Source organism: Cnephaeus nilssonii (genome assembly GCF_951640355.1).
Source record: "Cnephaeus nilssonii genome assembly, chromosome: 9".
Classification (NCBI taxonomy): Eukaryota; Metazoa; Chordata; class Mammalia; order Chiroptera; family Vespertilionidae; genus Cnephaeus; species Cnephaeus nilssonii.
The window spans coordinates 70429420-70456563 of NC_137080.1; the positions used below are offsets into that span (position 1 = coordinate 70429420).

General features: G+C 39.9%; 1 protein-coding gene across 1 annotated transcript in view; it reads left to right on the top strand.

Moving 5' to 3' along the window:
* EYS (eyes shut homolog) overlaps positions 1-27144 on the top strand; it is a gene marked incomplete at its 5' end in the record, with an annotated part of 1363978 nt that overhangs the window by 1238410 nt on the left and 98424 nt on the right. The window contains 1 exon segment of the mRNA XM_079781621.1: positions 12538-12710. Coding sequence (XP_079637747.1) covers positions 12538-12710 — 173 coding nt within the window.

Sequence of the window (27144 nt, forward strand, 5' to 3'; positions counted from 1 at the left end):
ATCGAAACAGCAGGGAAAGTTGACTATTTCTTTTTTTATCCATTTAATGTAAAAGAAAATTGTCACCTCTAATAGAGTGTCAAAAAAAAAGTGTTAAACAGGTATAAATGCCTTTTAAACTGTCCTTTGCCATCCATAAGGTCACTGAACTGAGAAGCTTGCCTCTGGCCAAAAACACCTTTTGATGAAGTCTGGCCATTGTACAAGGTTTTCAAAGAAATAGCAGGGTCCATTTTAACTTCCTGTCAACTGATTCCAAGAAGAGATTTAGTCTTTTCCAGTGCAAAGAAGTTGAAAACTTAAACTTTTAATTGAAAAAGCCTGAAGCCACTTTCAACCTCTTGTATTTAAAACTCAAATATCCCTTTCAAGATTAAAGAAAGAAAAAGAAAAAAAAGGTAGCAAAGCAATGATGTATTATCAGCAGTTCTTTTTTTCAGGAAAGTTGTTTTCTGTTCTCTGAGCTTTGCATCTCAGTTTTATCAACTTAATACAAAATACTACTCTAAGCTCATGCCCTAAGTAGATGTAAATTTGAACCCTCCTAGAATGCTTTTACGGTTAATATAGCAGTTAAAATAAAATCACAGCCATTATACTTCAGAATTATTAAACTAACCCATAAGCGGTGGGAATTCTTTACACTTAATTAGTTCATTCAGTGTAACAATAGGCTACAGGGAAATATTATTACTTCAAACGAAGAGAAACCATCCACACCCCCAGTTTTCTTTGGAGAGTTTCTGTTTACACCCGTTGCCCTGGCATCCTATCCAGGTCAACACTCATCCCAGATGTTTCATTTTATAATGAATTATCATCATCGTTGACCTCGTTGTCATTGTCAACAGATGCATTAAAATGAGCTGGATGCTTTCTGTTCAGGCAGTTCTCCCTCACGGGCATAGCTTTTATGTTCACAACTGTCCCCAGGAAGCTAACCAAATGGCCCTCCCGAAGAACAGTTATTGCATGCATGTAAATGTATTTATTAAAGAAGAGTGGGAGGCTGAATAGGATAAAGGGAGTCGAATATATGACAGAAGGAGATTAGACTTTGGGTGGTGAGCACACAAGGCAATATACAGATGATGTTTTACAGAATGTACACTTGAAACTTACATAATCTTATTAACCAGTGTCACCCCAATAGACTTCATTTAAAAAGGTATACAGAAATAAATATAATATTGAAAGATCTTAAATAAAATAACAGTATGTATTCATTAAGCTTAAAAAGAACTTTGCCATACATGATCCCACACACATAATATCTTACCATGAAGTGATAACAAAATTATAATGGATAAATACTTTTAATGCAACCTTTCTTATTTCATTGATATGGCAAATAGCTAGTCTAGCACTTTAAATTCTTTAGATATTTGAGTCAAAGTTTATTTTCCTTCAATTGCCTTTTCCCCAATACCAAGTAGCATTGTAATCCATACGTTCTCTTATAATCAAAGTCAAAGTATTTTATATTCATAACCTATTTCAATACCACTGAACATATTCACGAGGATATCTATAGATGTTTCAAATAATGTACGTATAGAAATGAGCTCATTGTATTCTCCCTCTACTTTCCAAATCTGTATTCTTCAGTTCCAAGAATGCCATCAAAGTCTACTCAGTTGTCCAAACCAGAAACCAATTATCAGGTTAGGTAGATATTTTTCCTCTAAACATCTATCAAATTACTTCTCTCCATACCCCATATCCATTTGTTTATCTTCACTTCCACTTGAATTTTCGTAATAACCTCCTCCCAACTGGCTTGCTTCTCTGTGTATAACTCAGGGTACTCTCAGGAGACCGAAGCCACATGGTTAACTTAGGATAGTTTAATATTAACAATTATTAACTAACCTTTTCAGGGAGCTTCCACGTTGGGGAGCCAGAACACTTCCAGGTGCCACTGTGCTGGGCCACAAGGACAGAGGACAAGGACAGAGGTCCTTTGTTCAAGACCTCGCTCTATGTATCTCTTCATCAGGCTGTCGATTAGAAATCAGTAACCTCACAGTGAATCTGGCAGAAACCACCATATCAGGTGATCACAACTTACATTGACAAAAGAGGGACACGCAAACAGAATGGGCCTCCTGTTATGATGTATTGAAAAGGATGCACATCATTTATGTGGGATTCCTACTAAAAACATGTAGTCTGGATCCTGCTGTGAGGTAATGTCAGACAAACCCAACTGAGAGACCTTCAACAAAATGATCCTCTGCTCTTCAAAAATGTCAATATCATGAAAGACAAAGAAAAAATTACAAATTAAGGAGACTAAAGAGATATGCCAACTATAAATTAAAATACAGCACATTACTGGGACAATTGAAATTTCAATATGGATTGTAGAATTTTACCTAATAAAAGAGAAAGATGCTAATTGACCGTACCTTCGCTACGCCCACAGCCAATCAGAGCAAGTATGCAAATTAACCCAACAAAGATGGCGGTTAATTTGCATACACAGGCGCAGAGTGGAGTGAAGCCTGCTATGAGGGGAAGGGGGGCAGTGGAGGGAGCTACTCTAGTGGTGCTTCAGACAGAAGTGAGGACGTGCCAGCTCCGGGCGGCCCGGAGTGGGGAGCGGGGACTTGCTGGCTCTGGGCAGCCGGGTAGCGGGAACGTGCCAGCTCCCTGGTGGCCGGGAAGCAGTGACTTGCCGACTCCCGGGTGGCTGGGAGTGAAGCCAGGGGCCTATTCTTGCATGAATATCCTGCAATGGGCCTCTAGTAGATAATAATATGACAGCAATGTTAAACTTCCTGATTTTGAAAATTACACTGTAAGGAAAAAAAATTATTTTTAGAAAAGATACAGTTTTTAGGGATAAAGTGACATGATGTCTGCTGCATTCTCTTAAATGGCTTAATAATAATTTTATTCATATATATAGAAAGAGGGAGTGAGAGAAAAAATATGGCAAAACATGAACAAGGATAAATTGGAGTGCTGACAATAGGGAGTTTTTTTATTCCTTTTAAAATTGTTCTATAATTTTTAAATTATTTCAAAATAAAAAATTTTAAAATCAACAAAAAATAATCCTATATAATAAAAGGGTAATATGCAAATTGACCCTAACGACCGGGAATGACCAGTCGCTATGATGTGCACTGACCACCAGAGAGAAGACGCTCAGTGCAGGAGCTTCCCCCTGGTGGTCAGAGTGCTCCCACAGGGGGAGCTCTCCTCAACCACAAGCTGGGCTGAAGGCTGCCAGCGCAGCGGCGGTGGTGGGAGCCTCTCCCACCTTCTCGGCAGCACTAAGGATGTCCAACTGTGATGTCCCTTGGGGAGCGGGCCTAAGCCATTAGTTGAGCATCCCCCAAGGGCTCCCAGGCTGGCAGAGGGATCTGACTGCCAGCTTAGACCCAATTCCCCAGGAAGTGGGCCTAAGCTGGCAGGTGAACATCCCCTGAGGGCTCCTGAGCTGCCAGAGGGATGTCTGACTGCCAGCCTAGGCCCAATCCCTTGGGAAGCAGGCCTAAGCCAGCAGGTGGACATCCCCCGAGGGGTCCCAGACTGCTAGAGGGCACAGGCCAGGCTGAGGGACCCCCTCCTCAGAGCACAAATTTTTGTGCACCAGGCCTCTAGTTATTAATAACAGGAGTAACTTCTAAAGGTAAAGAATACTTTAAACCATTTAGATATAGTGAATGTAGGTTGTAATCCCTACGTCTATGACTGAGAAAGAACACTCAAGAAAGGAACAAATGTGGAAAACACACACACACACACACACACACACACACACACACACACACACACATTCACACACACACCAGCTGGTATTTAGACCAGCTTGGAAAGAGTGTGGTCATTGGATGTAGAAAAGTTCACTGAGGTTCCACAGGCTGGGACTGGTCCAGAGGAAGCTACCCTCTTTGGTGATGAAGAAACTAGGAAGCAGCCAGCAATGGTGCTGATAAAACTCATTGGGAAGCTGTGATCTGGCATTCCAGGGACCTCACTAGAAACCACCGACAGGGCTGCTGAACTTGGGAGGATTTTGCCCACTGAGGGCCTGTGCAACTCTACATCAAGCTACCCCTTAAAGACTCAGAACTCACTGAAAAGCCACACTTGGGGATACTGCTGATACTTGCTGGGACTAGGCCGCCGGGCCATCTGAGTTTAGCTAGGAAGCAAACTGGAGCATGGGCTGAATCTTCTCAAAGGGAATTCACCTGAGGAGGTGCTGCTGAAACCTGAGTTTCCTGCACAAGTTCCCAACAAGAGTAAAAAGAGAGGAAAGTATATCAGAATTTCTCTCAGTGACCCTCCAATACATTTTCCCCAGAATGATAATTCTAATACATAATATAATTATTTCCTTGCCCAAAGTCCTTTACCCCAAAATTGGGTAAAAGAAAAGAAGGATGGAGAAATAAGTCAGGAAGACATGATGTGGGAAATCAAGGGTTGGTGCTGACAACTGCAAGCCTATCTGTAGAGTAGGGAGTGAAGTCATCTCGTGTGAGGGTGGAACACGAGGCTTAGAGATTGGAAAAGATCTGAGCAACTATTTTGTAGAAGGATGAAAGAGTCAAAGCCAAAATTACTGCCAACATTTTGCCAAATGAATGGGGAATATTCTCTGGACTAACATAAATGTGCAGCTATGGTACAGGGAGGAAGCTGCATGAGATGAAGGTCTGAACAGGGTTTGGGACTAGGGAAATGAACTTTTGTACAGTGAGTAAAACATTACTTGGCAAATTTCATATTTCCTTATAATTGTATACCAAACCTTGTGTCTGTGCCTACCCTTTGTGTAGTTCAAGAGGTAGGCATTAAACATCTTGGCCATCAGTAACCTCTAGTCTATATTGTTCAGGCCATGGATTCCAAATAAGAGGATTTGGGACAGTTCCAGATGTCACCTTCTTGTTCTAAGTGGCAGATTCAAACTATAGTTTAAGATCAAGCTTGATGAATTTCTGGCTTTTTCCAAACTCTTTAGAGCATCAAGATTTGAGGGAAAAGAAGGCCTGCAGTTAAATGAGAAATTGCAAAAAAAAATAAAATAAAATTTCTCGTTGCAAATTCAATGTAGGCATGTAGCAATGCTCACAAAGAATGTTTCTTTGTTCACCAATGTGCATCTTTCTAAGGAGTTGTTATTTACTATTTCTTATGCTTGTGAGGAATAACTTTTCCCCCACAGCCATTTTATAAATAGGTCTTAATACCAGAAAAGAACAATCACCACCATTGTGTCCACATTCCTGACAACAGTTGAATTCACCATGGAAACAGCTGAGTAGAAATTGTATGTATGTGAATGTTACTGAAGGCAAGGGAATGAGTGAAGCAGCACTTCATTGGCTCAAATATTTTAAGAGAATTTTTTGTTTCTTTTTAGTAGAAGTTAAATTGCCATTTTAAAAGCTTATACCAACTCTTCTGGCCTTAAATAGCATTCAAATCGGCACATTATCTTTATAGAAAATTATCTGAAAACTCCATAAGCACTGCATTTACTGATTCTGTTATATTAGATTCTGCCCAAATTGCCCTTACAGTGCAAGGGACTGGAGACTGGCTAATTTTGCAATGAACACAGAGTAAGAAAATCTAATATTAAGTTCTTGCTTAGTCACAAAGTCTGATCTTAAGACCCTGGAATATTTTTTTTAACTGGAGGAAGGTAATTATAAACATTGAAACAATATACTTATTCAATAATTATTAACTCATCATTGTATTTTCCCACTCATCAATACCCTCCACCCCATCCTTCTTTCCCAGCCCACTTCTCTTTATACCAGACTCCATTCCATTCTTATCCCACCATGGACTGACCCAGACTTCACTAATAGTATTTCACCTCTGCCAACCTTCTTTCCCTAACATATAATGAGCAGCTGACCAATGCCAAGTACTCTGCCGGACACACCATCATGCCTGTATCATTTATTTAGATTATAGCCAGTTTTGCCATTTTAGCTCCCTGTTTGGGGTTTGATGTTTACCGAGGCTCCTCTGTTAGAAACAAAGCTTTAACTCCATAAGGACTAGTGGGCCACAAGGCAAAGGAAATGTAAAAGACATCCTTTGCTGGAAAGGAAATTTCTGATCATCTTTCTTTACCAATAAAGGCTTTTTTGGAAAGTGAACCATGGTTTTAAAAGAGAGAAGGAGGGAGACAGGGGGGAGAGAGATTATAACATAAATCAAAGTTTTCTTTCTAAAATACCCATGAGATTAAATTGGGCAGATCCTAGAACAGGAAGAAACAAACATGTTTTTCTATTGTTTGTAATTTTTTATGTATTCTTCCTTTACGTGTGATGCTATGAGTTTTGTTATTGCTGTTATCCTTTTGCATCTTCTTTGGGTCTGCCTTACGTAAAATCTTATGTAAAGACAAAGGCTTCTGAAGCAGAGGACATTTTCCCTGAGCGCTCTGTTCATGGGCCTGTTACATGGACTGCATTCTCCAACTTCCCTTTCTAGGCCACCTCTAGGTAATTTGGGTTTGGCATCGCTTTTTCCTATTATTTTCACCTGTGGCTACTTTTAGGAAGGAAAAAAATGAAAAATGTTAAATATGATGGGGTTCCTTACTGTGAGAAGTAACCTCCTTTGGGGCAGCTCTGTCTTAGAGACAAAGAAAGACTATCTGGCCCAGCAGGTGTGGCTCAGTGGTTGAGCATCGACCTATGAACCAGGAGGCCATGGTTCGATTCCTGATCAGGGCACATGCCCAGGTTGTGGGCTTGATCCCCCAGATCGTGCAGGAGACAGCCAATCAGTGATTCTCTCTCATCATTGATGTTTCTTTCTATTTCTCACTCTCCCTTCCTCTCTGAAATCAATAAAAATATATTTACAAAGAAAGACTGTGTGTGGTGCTGGAGCACCAGGTTGCAAATACAGCTGACAACTCGTCTGAAAGGAGTTTAACGCTTTAGGGAAGCTGGGGAGAAGGCAGGTATTGCCTTGTAATCAGCAGACTCTTACTGTGGTGTGAAATTCATGAAAACAGAATGAAAGTTCCACTTGAACCACGGCTACTGGTGATCTCATTTGCATTCTTTTCCCATGCCTGTGCTGTGGTTCTATAAATAGAAGCGCCTATACATAGAGATGAGTTATTTCTGCCAATAGCAATTTTATTTTCCAGAAGTATCTAGCGACATTATTCATAAGGATTCATTCTGCACACTTTCCTACTGGGAAGCTCCCTCTCTTGACACTGTGGGTGGTCAACTTTGAAATCCGCTAATGATCCCTTAGCTACAAAGAGTGCAGGAAGAGTGATTTATTTTTTTAAGTTAATACATGCAGAGGTCCTTTTAGTTCTGGAAGGTTTTGAGGCATCTGGCTGTGTTATGTAAATAGGGAGCATCCTTCTAACTAACATCTTTGATTTTTTTAAACAGTTCCATTTTCTGAAGATAATTTTTGATACCCATAGAAACTTAATGATAGTCATTTGCTATGCTAACCATATTGTGACTTGTAATCGAATATGCTGTAGCGGGTTACAGTGCCCAATTATACAGATATTTGCATTTACTTAGATAGCTGGGTTGTTGTTTTTTTAACTAAGCTTTTAAATGACTGAGTGAATTTTTTTTCTACTTCATTTTGTTAAGTATAAGGGACATGCAATAGGCTATATTTGGCACTAGTAAAACAAAAACCCTCTATTCTTTGTATTGTGTTTTCAGAAACAGGTCCATCAAAAGTCAAAATGAGCCCAAACCTGTTTGGTTCAGTGGATAGAGCGTCGGCCTGCGGACTCAAGGGTCTCAGATTCGATTCCTGTCAAGGGCATGTACCTTGGTTGCGGGCACATACCCAGTAGGGAGTGTGCAGGAGGCAGCTGATCGATGTTTCTCTCTCATCGATGTTTCTAACTCTCTATCCTTCTCCCTTCCTCTCTGTAAAAAATCAATAAAATATATTTAAAAAATAAAAAATAAATAAAAAGTCAAAATGAAGCCCAAAAAAGAGAAAATTATAATGCCCTAGCATCCTACTAATGGCATGATAGTAGCTGATGGCCACCAAGCTTTTACTCTGTGAGGAAATTTGTCTCAGGGAAGCTGGCTTAAACTCACAGTAGGCTATGCCAAAGGACCAGCTGATGACATTTATTAAGTGCAAAATCTCAGGCCTGACCCCAAAATCAAAATCTCGAAGGGCAAGGGGAGCACAGGAATCCGCATTTGAAAGCCACATGGAATATCCTCTCTGGCACCAGACCAGAGACCAGCTTTAAGAAGGCCTCAAAATCCTCGCCACTGTTGACCTATGCATATAAATCCACATAACACATGTTGTATCTTACAGAGATTAGTTCATAAACGGATGCTGTCTCCCCTACCAACATAAAGATGAGTTTTACATATCCATGGCACGTGGCTCTGTCCGTGATGCAGGTGCACAGCAGATATTGGTTGACAGCAATTGACACTAAATACGGTGTTCAGGTATAAACCTCACCAATACCTGGGGGTCCCTCCCAGACCTACTTCTAATCAGAAGAGTGCCCTGACTTGTCTAGAGAAAGTTTGCAAACAGGTTTATGTGTGGTTCATAGGTCTGGGAAGGGTTAGCTTTTTAAAACGTTCTCAAATGAAAAGGTGTTTATTTCATGTGAATATATTCTCCCATAGCTAATTAAACAGCACCCAACGAATTCACGGCAGTGTTACAGCATTTAAAGGAAACTGGGTGAAGGAAGGTGACATGTTTTAGTCTCTGCTTCCAAAAGTAGACTGTTACATACAGTTCTTCAGCCTCAGAGCATCTCTGTCCTGGTTGACATTGCCTGTCGCTTTAGGGTATGGCCAGGCATCACGGTGAGTTAAGTGGCAGCAGAAACAGTTGACTTGCTAGCTTTGAAGAAACTGGGACTCAGTAACAGATCTCTGGTAAGATCTGAATAGGAGAAACCTTTAGGTCCAGGAGTTACACAGCTGGTGGCAAACATATTTTATTAAAACCAGTGGTAAAGTATCTGGCACGCCAGGAAATCTTTTGGACTTGATGGTATAATTTGTTTTCTGGGTTGTTGGGGTTTTTTTAATCATTTATTTTCTTTCTTTTTTTAAAAAAAATATACATTTTTATTGATTTCAGAGAGGAAGGGAGAGGGAGAAAGAGAAAGAAATATCAATGATGGGAGAGAATCATGGATCAGCTGCTTCCGGCACACACCCCCGCCCCCCCACTGGGGATCGAGCCCGCAACTGAGCATGTGCCCTGACTGGGAATCAAACTCTCGACCTCCTGGTTCATAGGCCAATGCTCAACCACTGAGCCATACCAGCAGGGCTTGAAGGTAAAATTTGAAGTGAAGTGTACAGTTACCATCATCTGGCAAAATCTCGATTGGTTAAATCTGACTCTTTTTAATATAATGCTGTGGAATACTACAGTGGGCCAAAGGGCTTTGGGCACTTGCCCTTGGTTAGCCAGAGAAGGTGATTTTCCCCTTTCTTGGAGTGTTTTCTACAGAATTTCTATTTTTCTCTCTGCTCTAGCTGCCTGCGGATGTGCAGATGCACGCAGTTAGTCAGATCCGCATCAATTTATACAACCAACTTCTCCCAACACCTGATGGAAGCAAAAAGGAAATGAAGCTGGGTTTATCAATAGGACATGATTAAAATTAGTGCTTTCCTTGGTTTTTAACATAAAAGCATCTTTCCTGCATCTCAAATATGGTGAGGGCTGTATGATTAAAGCACTTCAATCAGTCAATATTTAGATTCATTGACGTTCCCATATGTGGCATTCTCCTTTACTATAAAAAGACTAATTTGGTCCTTCCAGAATGCAACTTGCAAGAGTGTTGTTCTCCTAGACTTTTTCCCAGAACACAGATGCTAAATTCTGAGCTTCCAACCCCAAGTTAGGTGAGTGGAAGTGAAGTTACATTAGGTTTATCCAGGGCCCTCAACAACATCAAGTTCCTAACTAACACTTTTAAGTCACACCAGAAGGCATCTCTATACCTGCCAGGTAATCTGGTTATACTCTTACAATTCTCAGGCCAGAAGGAGTAGCATTGGCTCAATAGTCCTCAAAACTTTGTTCTGTAGCGCAGAAACAGAAGTGTATGTCTAAGGTGCTTTATTGCCGTCTTAGTGACATGGACCTTTTTTTCTTTCCCAACTCTGAAAACCTATGTGATTCTCTATCTGTATACTATGTGTAAAGCCCTATGCAAGCTGCCATCAGAGTTATAAAATGAGTAAATTACTGATCACTTACAGGATCACCTTATGTGTCAGCAAAATCTGAGGGTCTCAAAGCCTCACAGCCCTCCAAAGCTAGCTTTACCTGCTATCTGATACATTAAGGTTCTCCATGGTGCCTCATCCCATTAACATAGAAAATTAATATAAAAGAATATATATTTCTGTCCCTGGCCGGTTGCTCAGTGATTAGAGCATTGGCCCATGGACTGAAGGGTCACGGGTTCGATTCCCAGTCAAGGGCACGTACCTGGGTTGCAGGAGCGATCCCCAGACCCGGTTGGGTCTCATGCGGGAGGTAACTAATTGATATGTCTTTCTCACATTGATGTTTCTCTCTCTCCCCCTCCCTCCCTCCCTTCCACCCTTTCAAAAAATCAATGGGGGAGCCTGGCCAGCAGGACCCTGGTTCAGCATCAACCTATGAATCAGGAGGTCTCGGTTGGATTCCTGGTCAGGGCACATGCCCCAGTTGCGGTCTCAATCCCCAGTGGGGAGCGTGCAGGAGGCAGCTGATCTATTATTCTTTCTCATCATTGATGTTTCTACCTCTCTCTGCCTCTCCCTTCCTCTATAAAATCAATAAAAATATATTTTTAAAAAATCAATGAGGAAAAAAATATCCTTGTGTGAGGATTAACAAAAAATATACAAATTTTTTGCTCTGGCTGGTTTTGCTCAGTGGATAGAGCATTAATTAACCTGCAGACTGAAGGGTCCTGGGTTCATTTCCAGTTAAGGGCACATGCCTGGGTTTCGGGCTCGATTCTCAATAGGGGGCGTGTGGGAGGCAGCTGATCAATGATTCTTTCTCATCATTGATGCTTCTATCTCTATCCCTTTCCCTTCCTCTCTGAAATCAATATATATATTTGGAAAAGGAGACCTCTTCAGATTTCAAAGTCGGGTATTCATTAGTATCAAAAAATCTGAGACTTCCCTGTGAGCGAATTTATTTTGGACTAAGAGGATTAAAATATGTAAGGAAAGCATCACAAGACCAGAATGATGAGGACAAGAGAAAATCCCATGGTATGGGCAAAATCTATTTTGTCATAAAGACAAAATATACCAGCTTTCTAATTCCGGGATGCTCCTGACACCTACCTTTAAGAGCTCACAGTCATTTTTAGAAGATGAGATGTAAGCAGGAAAAAAAACAAAACCCTAAAGGTCCACATATGGCAAGGTGTGTGGACTTGATAATGAGAAGAAAGATTAAAAAAAAGGAAGGAAAGGACATGAATATTAAATGGAATTCATTTAACAGCAAGTGACGAAACCCCAACTTAAATTGGTTCACAACTTAAAAGGGGTTACGGTATATCAGCTCATATACCTGCAGAGTAATGGCTAGATCTGGTGCCCAAGTAATATCATTAATTATCTATCTCCCCCAGCCTCTTATACTCGTGTTGCTTGGTATTAGTTATTTGCTTTCAGCCAGACTCTCCCCTCTGGACAGGCAGATGCCACCAGAAGCTACCAGTTTAGCAACCCCAATTTAAAAACAATAAAAAAGCCCATTGGCCTGGCTTGGCCCTTGTACCTATCCTGCATTAATCACTGTGATGGACAGTAAGATTCAGGGTCTGCCCCTCCTGTCAGCGGGCTTGCGCTGAGAGTGATGGAGGGGTGGGTCTGCTGGGAAAGCTGAGGCTCCGGTTCAAAGGGGAATGGGTGCAGGGAGGCAGATCAGCAGACTTCAGGCCACTTTCCCTCCAGAGAAGGCTTCCGGGTCAGAGGAGGATTTTTCCTGAGCGCAGCTCTCCCAGGCACGCTCACTCGTGGCCACCAAGCCCTATTTTCCGCCAGAGAGCTGTATAGTCATCACAGCTCCCCACTGTGATTTCCTTTCCAAATTACCACTAGGGCACTCATGGAGGGCAGTGTCCTCCGTGGAGGACGCTTGCCACCAGGCTTGAAATTCTCTAAGACGGTTTTATTTTAATAGCTATTTGAAGCACTTTATTGAGGCAACGCCACACATATTTAATGAAGCTCTGAAAGGGCACCTAGTGTGAAATAGGAGATAAGATACATCAAAAGTAAAAATGGGTGGCTTAAAATAGAATTCCTGGCTTCAGACGATCTATAAAGCTGCTGATCTGCTTTCGATGCAAAGTACACAGCTACAAATACTTAAAAGTTAAATAACACAGAAAGGGAAAGGGAGGAGAAAAAGTTCCACTTCCAAGATGTAATTATAATTTTATTTACGTGTGTGCATGCGTGCATGTGTATATGTGTGTAAAGATCGGTTGTTTTCTGATTGAATAAATTATTTTTGTCTTCTCAGTGATGGTGAACACTGGTTTTGTGCATGTCCAAGGCTGTACTCAGGCAAGCTGTGCCAGTTCGCAACGTGTGAAAACAACCCATGTAGAAACGGGGCCACCTGTGTTCCCAAATCTGGGACAGACATCGTCTGCCGCTGCCCCTACGGGAGGTCTGGACTCCTCTGCACGGACGGTAAGGCATTTGATGATTCAGCCTGGGGCACAGGCAGAAGGAGGTGAAGAGGACAGAAGCCACTCAGAGCAGTGAGGGACAGCATCTGACTGATCACATACTTCAAATTGTTTTCTTGGTTCTTTCCAAGTCAGTCGAGACAAGATTCATCACCTAGAGAGTATTATGCTAAGTGAAATGAATCCATAGAGAAAGGTAAATACTATATGATTTCCCTTATATGTGGAATCTAAAGACCAGAATAAACAAAATTGAAACAGACTCATGGATTCAGAGAACAGACTGATGGTTTCCAAAAAGGAGAAGGTTTGGGGGGCAGGGTGAAAAGGTGAAGGAATAAAAAAAAAAAAGTACAAATTGGTAGTTACAAAACAGTCACAGGAATGTAAACCACAGCATAGGGAATATAATCAATGAAATTGTGGTAAATATGTATGGTGCCAGGCGGGTGGTTGGAATAACAAGGGAGCACTTCGTAGGGTATATGATTGTCTGACCACTAAGCTGTACACTGGAAACTGGTACAAAATTGTATTGAGTGTGCCTGGCCAGTGTGGTGCAGGGGTTGAGTGTCAACCCATGAACCAAGAGGTCACGGTTTGATTCCTGGTCAGGGCACATGCCTGGGTTGTGTGGGCTCAATCCCCAGTAGGGGGCGTGCAGAAGGCAGCCGATCAATGATTCTCTCTTATCAATGATGATTCTATCTCTCTCTCCCTCTCCCTTCCTCTCTGAAATCAATTCTTAAAAATGGGGTTGACAGAAGATTTTTTTTTCAATGGTATTGAGTGTAAACTGTAATTGAAAAAAGAAAAACACAAGATCCGTTAATGAGACTGATCACTTAGCAGGTATTTTTCATACCATCAAGTAATTACAAAGGAGGTAATGAATCTTCCCTAAGGTTAGACTACAGAAAATCTCTGTATTATAAAATCTCAAAGTCATTCTAATGCTCAAAGAGTAACAAGGAAAATCAGGTGCAAGACATAAAATCAAATTATTTTATGTCATTTTTGCAAACTGGGCATATAATTAGTAAATGTGTGTAGAACAGTTGTTTTTGTTTAAAAACAACAAAGCCTATGGTAGTTATTATATATCAAGAATCTAAATCACAAATAATAGCCATGTGCCTCTCCTTAGGAAAAATCCAGTGTGGAAACCCTAAATTATAAGACGGTACCAGATTGCTTTAAGAAGCAAATTGCCTAAAAATGCAATGTTGGCTTGATATACAGGCGTGAATGTCTATAAATATTTTCAGAAATAACAAAAAGTAATTGGTATTAATATTTCACCAGCTCAGGACTGGACTTGTTTCATCTTTATTTTTACCATAAAGATAAAAAAAAAAACACACAAAGTTTACCCCTTTGGCACTAGTGATATTTATTATCAAATTTTTAGAATAAGACTACCAAGGTGAACACAGGGCCCTGGGCCCCCGGTCCACCAGTAAACAGATCCAGCCTTTGCTGACTCATCAAAAAACTAGGGTTCATACCCTGATGTAACAGGCATGAAAACTGAAACTGGGATAAAGAAGAATCTGGGATTAAAAGGCCTTGAAGTTTTGGGTATGTATGTCTTTGAAGGGAATTGAAACCATGGATCTAAGCATAGTTGGAAAAGGGGAAGCTAAGAATTACTAGGAATTTTATTTGGTGTGTAGCATAGTTATAGTATAAATTAGCCAAGTAAGTTTTATAAGAAAAAGCATCCTAGACTGGATGGTATGAAGTCCTTTTCTTTCCCATAAAAACCTCTTGTTTCTCAGACATAATTATCCTACTTAGAAAAAAGCAAATTGAAATGCAAATAATCACAATAAATTTGATTGCTATAGGATGAATCATCAGTTTACTCCCTACTTGAAAACAAGACTACCATAGAAAATAAGAAATGAAGAATTATAAGAATGTCTTCACGTTTTTACCAAAAAAAAAAAAAAAAAAAAAAAGTTTACTCTCATCTCTTGATCTCAAAAAAAAATGTTTACTCTCTACTCTCATCTCAAGATGCAGAGATTTATGGATTATTGATAAGGAAATATTAGACAATGTTTATTAGGCTCTTTGCCTCAGGGTAGCTAAGAAGAAACGCCTACGTGCACCCATCCAGAAGAATTTCTCAAAATAATTAGCCTATCCATTAATATATTCCACAAATGTGTCAGATCCTTTCAAGATCCTTTCATAGAGCTTAATCTCCTAATTGAGAAGATAAAAAGAAAATAAAAATGGCTCAAGACACAATATACCTTTATGAAAAGAATTATGAAGGAAACAAACAAGAAGCAATAGAGTAACAGGTTGGAGGCACTATTCTAGACAGGTGCTTACTAGAAGAATAACTCCAGAAGAGGAGGTATTTGTACCAAGGCCTAAAGAAGGAGTGTAACATATGAAAAGCAGAAAAAACAAGTATTCAGGCAGAAGGTGTAGAAAAATGGAAGACTCGGAAGAGAGATAGAACCGAGGCTTTTGGAAGAATGAAAAGTTGCCACAATGGCTGGAGCCTAAGGGAGCAAGGCAGAAAATTCTGTCTGACATTAGCAGGGCCTTGGAAGCTTGGGAAGCCTCTAGACTTTTATTTCTAGGTCCCTTAAAAAGCCATTGGAATGTTTTAAAGAGGCATGTGGTGCATATCTGTTTGTCTAAACCATTTTGACAGCAGTATAGAAATTGATTTTAGAGGACTTTTGTCAGTGATCCTCACAAAAGACCATTTTGCTTAAGACAAGGGTGATGGCAGTGGAGGTGCAAATAAGTGAACTTGAGATTTATTTAGTCTGGAGAGGGAGAGAGAATTGACAGAACTTGCTGGGAAATGTGTGAAAAGGGCTGAATCAAGAACATGCAGATTTTTTTATTTTATTTGTTGGAACTATAGCTAGAAGGTGGTGGTGACATGCGAAAGATTAAAGGCATACCAGGATTTTTACAGGGCATTATTGGGAGCTAAACAAGTTTTACTATGCACAGGTGATGGGAAAGATGCCTGTTAGATATCCACATGGAGATGATATGTAGACAATTGAATAAATGATTCTGGTACTCGCTAAAGAGGTCAGGACTAAAGATACAATTAGGGAAGGCATCAAAATAGAGGTGGTGGTTAAAACCATAGAGCCAGAGATTGTCTAAGGAGAAATTGTAGATCAAGACAAGAAGGCTAAGAACTAAGCCTTTTAGGGTTCCAATATTTAGGGATCTGGTAGAGGAAAGAAAACCATGTTAAATAGTAATACCATCCACACACAAATACCCCCTATTATCTTTTAGCCCATAAATTTTTCTCCTTTTATAATGGTCATTGTCTTAGCCTGGGTTCTTCATAAAAGAGGGACTTGAATAAAGAATTGCATCCAAGTAGTTTATTTTGGAAATTATCTCAGGAAACAGGAGTGGAGTAAAAGCCTAGAAAGAATAAAATGGAAAAGTCAGTACAAAGGCCCATGTGGAGTAGAACATTACCCTGGGCAATCATGCTTGATTCTACTGGGGTCTTATGAAGAGCTATCTAAAATGAGTCTAAGGTCCGGCCCATGCACCAAGAGATCACTATTTCGATTCCTGGTCAGGGCACATGCCTGAGTTGTGGGCTCAATCCCCAGTAGGCGGTAAGCAGGAGGCAAGACAATTGATGTTTCTCTCTCATCAATGTTTCTATCTTTCCCTCCACCTTCCTCTCTCTCTAAAAATCAATAAAACATATTTTAAAATGAGTTTTTAGAATTGTCTGACATTATGGGAAATGTATAGAATGAGTCTGAGAATTGTCTGCCCTGGGGATAAAAGAGAGAAGCATTTGACCATTTTTCTCATGGTGCCTTTCGACAGAGGGTTGCCCACAGGACATTAATTTTCCCACGCTTCTAGGTTGCCATACAAGCCAGAGTGCAAGCTCTTGCAAGCATCTCAGGCAAAGGCTTCAGAGAAGCTGGAGGTCAAGGAAGGAGAGCTTATCATATCAATATTCCATAACAATCACTCACATGCACATTCAAGTGTCAGCTCCGTATAGGAGCCAGCTTTGCATCAAGCAGGGACAATGCTTCCTTTACTCCATCAGTTAGTGTGAGGTGGTACCCAAAACATTTCTTGGACCATTCGCTGTTACCAAGCTGACTTCCAGGAAGATTGTCCAGAACATGCTGAATATGTGTTTATTCAAAAGAGAAAAGCATTGAGCAACCAATAAGCAGAGCTGTTGTCCAATTACAACTACATTTAGAACAGGCACAGAATATCTGAAAATGCCTTTTTTTAATCTTTGCATTTTTGTTAATACCAGAGGATGAAAAGCCAGCTTGTTTTATTTCATCAGCAGTCGTGGTTGCTACATAGCACTTTTCTTTTAAATTATAGCAATATGTACCATACTAGTGTATTCTTTGGGGGATAATAAAAAATATAATTATGACATTTCCAACCTTGTTGATATGTTCACTGAGGAATTCATTCTGGAGAGATCTTGGTAGTGATGACTGGAGCTGAGACAAACAAACACTACAAACTGAAAACTCCCAGCTGCCTTCCTTTGTAAAATGCTTTACTTTCCACCTCTGTGCTTCTTATTCAGACTTTCTGTTGCCTATTCTTATGAAAGAATAATCTCTTCTTGTTTTCTTAACCACAAAGGGGGAATGGGATGTCTTATCTCTTGCCCTCTGTGTCCCTTCTAGAAATATTTCCTAATTAATTTACCTTATCTTCCCAACCTTGGTGTCTCAATGGAACACTGCCTTTGAAAAAAGCAGTGTAACCACTGACTGAGAACTAGGCCCTGGAAGTGGTCTAGCTGGATTAAAATCCCCATTCTACTGCTGACTAACCAGGGGAGTGATCTTGGGCAAGGCACTTGGTCTCTCTGTAGTTCAAGTTCAAGGAGTCTAATAATATAGCCTTATAAATTTCGTGAGAATTAAATAGATAATTTATGTAGCATGCCTAACACATTACTGGTCACATAGAAAATGCTTTTATTTTTTAATGGGGGATAAGAGGAGGGGAGGGAGGGTGTCAGGCCAGGATTCACATGCCACATTTAACGGCCACATTTTGTCGTTGTGGGAAAGAGGGCTGGATCCAATCCCAGCTGAAAAGAAAACTCTCTAGGATGTTAAAGGAAGTCAAAATTAATTTTCTTTTGAGATTTTTTTTCTAAACTGGTGACACTCTGCAGCGATTAGTGATGAGCCAGGGTATTAGAAAATCAGGGCAGAAAGCAGTGCTCCGGGGACACCGATAATCACCTGGCTATTTAAGGACATAATGCCTCTATAAAGCAGATTCCTGTCAGGCTGGCATTTGGTAAAGGCATATTTCAAGTTCATGTAATATTCTGTCATGTAAGCTCATAACTCTTTTGATAGCATGCACTCTGATGCGGTCCAGCTTTTTCTTTCCAACTCAACAGCTGTCCAACCTGTCTCAACAGTCCTCATTTCCCACCACGCTTAAATGCTGTGTTTTCTAGCTCCTGGTTGCAAAGAAATGTTAAAAGATCAAGTCCAATCACAGAGGGGAGCAAGGAGACAGAGGTGATTGTGGCCACACAAGAAAGCACTCAGAAAAGTGATTCCTCTTGCTCTGTGGACGGCATCCTTTGAGTGGTCTGCGTTTTTTCTTCCTTAAGAACTGAGGGGATTGCCTCACCTTTTGCTCAGTGGGAAGGTGTGTACCTCCTGCCTTCCTTTTTTTTTCCTATTTCAGCATCTTTAACAAGGGAAAAGTTAGACTGGCACATATAAAAAAGCATCACTTAAAATAAGTATATATTTCAATGTGTACTAAAATGTGTGAAGAATAGTTTTGATGGACTCCTGCAGTCCAATCCATTGGCATTTTGAATAAGCACATTTCTTCTCTTTATGCAAGTGGCTGTCTCAGCAGAGCAAAATTATGCTTATTATTTCAATGATTATTACCAATTTTATTTTTATGAGCAAATGAGTCTTTAAAACATAATCTGGGAAATATGATCTGGTCAAAGACTTTCATTAGGTTTAGAAATTATTCATATGTCTATAGTTAATGCTATAACCATTATCTAGAAGCATTATACTTTCTACCAATGATTAGTATTACATTTAGTTATATATTTATACACATATATGTATTCACACACACACACACACACACACATCTATTAAAAACAGCAAAAAAATAAGCTACTTGACTTAGGGAATGATATCAGTTCTGACAGGGCCTACTAGATGTTTGACCAATATATTCTGTCCTTTTTTGTTACTACACGGGGATGGGGGGTAGTAATATACCCAGCTAAGATATCCCAGCCTCCCTTAAAGCAGAATGTGGTCATGGGACTAATTTATTGACAGTCAGATATAAGCACAACTGTTAGGAGTACTATACTGACCCCTGGAAAACTCCTTCAGAGCAACATGACCCCCAGCCTTCCTTCTTTCTGAAGCCTAGAATGTGAATGAGACGACTCGAACTCCAGAAGTCATCTCAAGGAGATCTAAGGATAGAGAAGCAAATAGATGAAAAAAGCTTAAATCCCTGATAACTAACATTACCAGTCAAGGATTGCCACCATCAGACTTATTGTTAATGAAGGAGAAATAATCTATTTTGCTTAAACCTCTATAATTTTGTCATATGTCATGTTATATGAGGCTAAACCTAATCCTTACTAATATAATCAGTGTCATGATTTCCCTGAATGTTATAGTCTGATGTTTTCTCAAATATTTCTGATTTTGTTCATAAGTCCTTAGATGCCTTCTCAAAGAACAAGTACAGAATTTCTTGTATTTTATTTCTTATTTCAGTCTAGAAGATTTAATAAATTATAAGTTTATAAAATATATTTTTCAACCTAATGAAAGTGTGGTATGAATATTATTCTAATATTGTAAAAAAATATCAAAGTGAACAGCAAAATGAAAAACATTTTTTCAAATTAGAAAAAATAATTTTAAAAACAAAATCCAGATCTTACTTATGACACATTACCTCTTGTCTTAAAACTACCCACCGAGGCAATTTCTAATAATCAAACTAAATGAAAATCAAATTAGTGTGTAGATTTTCACAACTCCATTCCTAGGGAACAACGCAGCTTTTATTGTCTTTCAACAGATAACAGAATATTCACTCTCTAACGCTCACTGTTTGCCTCTGGAACACTGTCAGAAGAACATGAAACTCTAAAGGCCAAATTTTTTTTGTTGTTGTTGTTCATTCCCACACTTTGTCATTGTTTAGCAACATCACGGAATTCTCCCTCCCAACACGAGCATTTCCTGCTTCTTAAAAATGCCTTGAAAATGGATAGACTCTGCATCGGGGCAGAATTGTCTCTCCGGAAGGTATTTACAGCAAATTGATTTTGTAGACCATGTGTGGAAATAGAAACCTCTGCAGAGTATCCCGCAGCTCAGCAGGGAATTGAATTTTGCAGGTCTGTCGGTCCAGGCTGTCGGATCCTACCACACCCATCAGGTTATGCTTGGTCAGTTTAAGAGCTATGCTAATGGGATGCACCTGCCAGTTACCAAGCAATGGAGGGCACACACACATTTGTTACATTAAAAAAACTTCTCACAGAAATGGAAAATTGATTAGAGTCTGAGTTGATTTATGCTACATGAAAAACTGTGCAGTCAACATTTTATGACTAGGCAGGGGAATTTATTGATTGTCAGGAATGAAATAAATAGGGATAGAGATGCTTGCGTGTGATGTAAATTGCCTTCGTTTTGTACAATGATGGCAGCTCTTCAGTTAAAGGGTTTTTGTTTAGACAAGGGATGTGCTCATACTGTGTCTTTTCTAATATTTTGCCATTCCATGACTTTGAGCTTGAAAATGGCTTCCTATTTACCTGAGGATGAGACAAGAACTGCTGAAAATGTGCAAACCTGGCGTGGGCAGACCTCAGCTCATAAAAAAAAAAAAAATGAAAACAGCCTCAAACTGTAAGCTCTGTGAATGTAGAGATCATTTCTACCTTGGAGCAGCACGTGGTGCCTGCCACAGGGTAGGCTCTAAACCTTTTGCTGAATTGAAAATGATTTTAAAGTTCTTCAGAATATTCATCCAAGCTGTTACCCTGAACCTACCACTGCGCCTATTACTTAGGAGATAGTCAATAAGTCTTTGTCAATTAAAAAAGTAAAATGATAAAATAATCAATGAACAAATACTCTAACCTGGAACATTTCCAAAAAATATTTCCCGGGCACACTAGTGCAATAAGGTGGCCCATAAAAGAAAGAGTGTGTTGAAATAAACTTGCATGTACTGAGCACCTACTATGTGCCAGGCCCTCATCTTGGGGCTTTTAAATTCATCTTCCTACATGATCCACAACATAACCCCATGAGGTATGTCATTATTTGTATTGTGCAGATAGAAAAACTGAGGCTCTGAAAAATTAAGTAGCTAATCAAAAGTAATATAGCTCCCCGGCCGGCGTTGCTCAGTGGCTGAGTGTTGATCCATGCATCAAGAGGTCACCGGTTCAATTCCTGGTCAAGGCACATGCCAGGTTTTGGGCTTGATCCCCACCCAGCTGGAGGTGTGCAGGAGGCAGCCGATCAATGTTTCTCTCTCATTGATGTTTCTCTCTCTCTCTCTCTCTCCCTTCCTCTCTCTCTAAAATCAATACAAATATTCTTGCGGGTGGGGGGGAGGTTAAGTAATATCACGCAATAGTGGTGGGTAAATCTGGAATCCAGATCTCTCTAATTTCAGCCTTTTTAAAAATTCTTTATTGTTGAAAGTTTTACAGGCATCTCCTTTTTCCCCTCATTGACCTCTCACCACCTGCTCCCACCCCCAGCACATGCCCCCACCCCCCTATTGCTTCAGTCTTTCTTGAAAACAGTATATAATACTCTAATCCTCTTTCAGGAAATCAGTGTGTAGAAAACATTGTATCTTTTTTTATCTTAATCTTATAATTTCCATTTCTTATGTTTCATGGTGTCCATATTGTATTTGTATATGAATATAATTTTAAATAAATAATATATAAGATCCATAATCAAAAAAGTTTAGCAACCACTGATTTTGTTGCAGATAAGCTGCCAGGCAGCGCAGGAGGATTTATCAGCTGGGCACTCAAGAGGATATTTTCAGAAAAGTAGCCTTTATTGCAGATGGCACTAGTGCCGTGACTCAGGGGAGTCTGTCTCCAAATTCTGAGTGATGAATATGGACGAAGCTTTCCCTTTATAATCTTAGTTCCTTTGTCCCCAAAATATGGATTCCCCATGAGCTGGGATGGGGGAAGTGAGATTACACCCAGAGGCTTGCCAGCACTGGCACCAGTCCCTCCGGGCATTGTATATGGTTCATGGTTATGGTCTCTTTAAAATGGGAGTGTTCTGGGAAACAGGTTCTGCAAGGCAGGACAGGCATCACAGATAAGAATGGAGTCTGATAAGAATGGAGTTTATCGGCAAGCCAAGGTATACGTCAGAAGGCAGATTACTGGCACAGATGCAGATAGCTAGCCCCCCAAATGTCTTATTTTCCCTTTCAGTTTAGATAATTCCCCTTCAAACTATTGTCTGAGGCTTTTATTCATTCCATTAATTTCATAGAACTAATTTAGAGAAGCTGATTTCAACTTATGCTTGAAATGCTTGGAATTATTATATATAAAATTTATTATATAATTCCACTTGGTTCATGTAGTTAGAGGAAACAATAGAGTAGCATATTCAAAAAGTTTTATTCTTGTTTTTAAAGTTACTTTAAAACCACCCACTCATCTCCACCAATTCAAGAAAGATTACTTAAATTTGCATTCTCTAAACTCATCCTAACTGAGCTGTGGAGAGAGTGCAGGAATAATGTGTGTGCGGGAGGAGAGTGACTATGACCTCAGCTAACACCACAGAAGTCTCATTACAGGAAGTCAAGGATTAAATGTGCATTGTTTTATGGCCATTGTATGGAAATGTGCCCATTTGTGGTAGGCATTCCCAAACACTTTAGTTGGCCTAAACTAAGCAGAATAAATTTAAGTGGGAGCTATTTCTAATCTTCCTCTTCCTTATAATTTAATAAAAATTAAAAATGCTTAAAATTACATTATGCATTCATCACTTAGGGTGTTTTTGTTTTGATTTTTCTCAATGTATAAAATGTTATGATCCTTGCTTTCAATTCTTTGTCCTTTCTTTTTTTTTTTTTAATCTTTATTGTTCAGATTATTACATATGTTCCTCCTTTTGCCCCCCATAGCTCCCCACCACCCGGTTCCCACCCCACTCCAGGGCTTCCCTCCCCCCCCCCCCCCACTGACCTCGTCCATAGGTGTATGATTTTTGTCCAGTCTCTTCCCGCACCCCCCACAACCCTATCCCCCCAAGAATTGTCAGTTTGCTCCATTTCCATGCCCCTGATTCTATTACATTCACCAGTCTGTTCTGTTCATCAGGTTTTTTATTCATTTGATTTTTAGGTTCACTTGTTGATAGATATGTATTTGTTGTCACTTCATTGTTCATAATTTTTTATCTTTACCTTTTTCTTCTTTTTCCTCTCCTTAGAGAATACCCTTCAGTATTTCATATAATACTGGTTTGATGGTGATGAACTCCTTTAGCTTTTTCTTGTCTGTGAAGCTCTTTATCTGACCTTCAATTCTGAATGATAGCTTTGCTGGGTAGAATAATCTTGGTTGTAGGTTCTTGCTATTCATTACTTTGAATATTTCTTGCCACTGCCTTCTGGCCTGCATAGTTTCTGTTGAGAAATCAGCTGACAATCATATGGGTACTCCCTGTAAGTAACTAACTGTTTTTCTCTTGCTGCTTTTAAGATTCTTCTTTGTCTTTTGCCCTTGGCATTTTAATTATGATGTATCTTGGTGTGGTCCTCTTTAGATTCCTTTTGTTTGGGGTTCTCTGCGCTTCCTTGGGCTTGTAAGTCTATTTCTTTCACCAGGTAGGGGAAGTTTTGTGTCATTATTTCTTCTAATAAGTTTTCAATATCTTGCTCTTTCTCTTCTTCTGGCACCCCCATAATTCGGATGTTGGTACACTTGAAGTTGTCCCAGAGGCTTCTTATACTATCTTCATATTTTTTAATTCTTTTTTCTTTTCCAGTTGGGTTTTTTGCTTCTTCATATTTCAAATCTTTGACTTGATTCTTGAAATCCTCTAGTATGCTGTTGAATCTCTGTATATTATTCTTTATTTCAGTCAGTGTATGATTAATTTTTGATTGGTCCTTTTTCATATCCAGGAGGGTCTCACTAAATTTCTTGGAGGTTTCTAGAAGATTCTTGAATAACCTTATAACCGTGGTTTTAAACTCTATATCCAGTATTTTGCTTTCATCCATTTCTTTCATTTGTGACTTGTTTCTTTGTCTCCACATTTTGGCTGCTTCCCTGTGTTTGTTTCTATGTACTGGGTAGCTGCTAAGTCTCCTTGAGTTGATAGAGTGGCCTTGTGTGGTAGGTGTCCTATAGGGCCCAGTGGCTCACCCTCTCCAGTCACCTGAGGTGGACGCTCTTGGTGCACCCCTTTGTGGGTTGTTTGCACAGTCCTGTTATAGTTAACACTTGATTGCTGTTAGTATCACTGGGAGGAATTGACCTCCAGGCCAATTGGATGTGAAGACCAGCTGTGTCTACACTGGAAGATCTGTTGCGTAGGAGAGACCCTTATGGGGCAGGACTTGCTTCAGTGGTGCTTTGGTGCTCACTGAGTCTGCCCCTTGAGTGTGTCTCTTATGGATGTGAAGAGTTGTAATCCGGTATGGTCTCACTCTGACCACTGGGTACACTGGCTCTTGGATCTCCAAGGAGGTGCAAGGTCAGCCACTGTCTGGGGCCACCCAGCAGGAGCTACAGAGACATCTGCAGATTCCTCCTCTTTGTATGGGGTTTGGAAGTGCTCAGACGAGGCCCAGCTGTGAAGCAAGGCAGGCTGCTGCTGTCGGACCTTGGGCCTTCTTTTGGAGGCTCTGGGGCTCTATGACCCAGCTGCAGTTTGACAGGTTTTAGGCAGAGAAAGGACAGGCCATTCATATGCAAAAGCCACTGAACACAACTTGGGTGGGGTTGTAAATTGGGTGGGGTAGGGTCTCTGGGAATCACCAGGGTGGAGCAAACAGCAATGGCTGCCAGTCAGCCCTGCACAGGAGAGGTCTCCAGGTCTTCGTGTCCCGCACCCCCATGCAGGAACAATGATTGCTGCAAGCACCTCTGAGAGAAAGCCGCCTTCACGTTCCTGTCCCGATGCCAGACAGTCCAGTTTCTCCCCATATGTGTCTGGGTGCAGAGTCACCCATAACTGGAGTTCAGAGCAAACTGGAGCTTGTATCTCCCTCCTGATTAAAAGAACAGCACATCTAGGTGCCAGCACTTTCCGTGTCTCCATACCTCTTACCAATCTCAGTGCGCTTTCTTCACCTCTCTAGTTGTGGAACTTCCACTCAGTCAGCTTTCCCATGGTTCTGGGTGGTAGTTGTTCTGCCTTTTAGTTGTAATTTTCATGGTTGTGAGAGACAGCAAGTATAGGTGTTTACCTATGCCACCATCTTGGTTCTCCTCAATTCTTTGTCCACCAAATGATGACCCTTCAATATTTTAAGTGTCCTGAAAAGTACCCAACTTTGATAAAAAACCACATGATCATTTAATATTAATTTTTACTCTTAAAATGGTGTAAATACAAGTTATGTTTTATATATTTTACTGAAACAACTAAACCTGAAAGAATTGACACTTAGAGATATTTCATCAACTCACACAAACGATTTCTTAGAGGAAAATATTAATTCAGCAAGGGAGTATTTTTAGAAAGTGTACCAATTACTGCAGAATTGATTACTCAAAGTAAACTGGTAATTCCAACAAACTCATGGTCTGTGTCTATGATGCAATGACTTGGCCATTGAGGTCTGGAATTCCTGTCACTGCACATTTGTGAGACAAAGATTAAAATTGGGGAATAATGAGAAAGAAACAGAGGAAGAGAGAGAGAATATTCCTGAAGATTATAGTTTGTAACCAAATCCTGACTTCATATGTACCTACATTGCATTAAGATTCTCCAATGTATCTAACATCTGTATGCTCTTCACCATATTGAGTGTTCCATATGCCTTATCCCTCTACTTGAGAGCTAAAGAAAAACCCAAAGCTAAATGTAAACAGTCTTGGATGATAAAGTCATGATTCCAATTTGGCTGGAATGATGATACTATAAACTCTGGATTTGAATATAAACTTCAAAAGGGAATTATAAACTCACAATATCAGGGATATTGTTCATATCTCAAAACTTATGAATTATGCACACAATGATTCCTGAAGGGCTATTTGAGTTCTTATTTTCCTAAGAAGAGCATGTTATAGGGCTTACTAAAAATTGGGTTCCTGTTTATTTCTGAAACTTAAAAATTTGAAGAGCAAACAATAATTTGCAAAAGTACACCTATTAATATATTTCAAAATAAGTTTTTTTCTATGGACTAAACTATAGACAAGTGCAGGCATATTTTTAATTCCCTTGTTCTAATCATAGCACTTTGGTCCTAAGTAAGGGATTTGCTGGAATTAACTCTTTCTTGTCTCTGCTGTTGATCAGTCACTTTAGAGCAAAACTGGTGTGTTAGCAGCTTGCAAAGTTAACACAGCTCTTAACAAGTCAGCATTTTCATGCCCATTTTGATTTGCATCCATGACTTCACACCTGGCAGGGAACATCCAATCTTTTCCAGAGGGCAGAGCTAAATATTGCACCTAATGATTCAGTCTCAAAAATGGCATTTTGTAATTCTCGGTGCCATTCTAAAAGGGCCAAGAGTATTCTCAAATCTCATCTTTTTTGTTCTTGTGTATTAAATCAACTTGAAATTGTTACGGTGAGACTCTTTCTGCCCCAAGTCTTAAAGCTCTAGAGGAAGAAAAGCTGTCATAAGGGTGATTGGCCGATAATTCTGCTTATTGGAGTGTATCCCTGTCAGTCTCCTGGGTACACAGCTTAACACACGCCTCCTTGACAGCAAACACCAAAGGGGGCTTTCCTGAAGGAATATATATCACTGTGGCTGCTCTGCCGAGAGCGTCCCCTAAGTACTTGTCAGGATTGCTATCCTAACCAGAGTGGAGTTGATTTTTTCTTACACGGCTGTATCCATGGCATTTTAAGTTTGACTGCCCTTGTAAGCTTAAAAAAGAAAATATTTAAGAAATATTTATTTCAGAGGTCTCTGGTTCGTAGATTGTAAAACCTGCTCTTTGCCTCCATTACTAGTATACCTCTGTTCTCCATGACTTGTTAAAATAAACAAACACTTTTGAGAAAAGTGCATCTTTAGGGTCCTGGATTTTGAGCTACTGAATTTTACTCTAAATCAGTGTAGCAAAAGAAGAATGGAAAACCCTGAAAGCCATTTCTCCCTCATGTTATAATTATTGTGGAATCAGG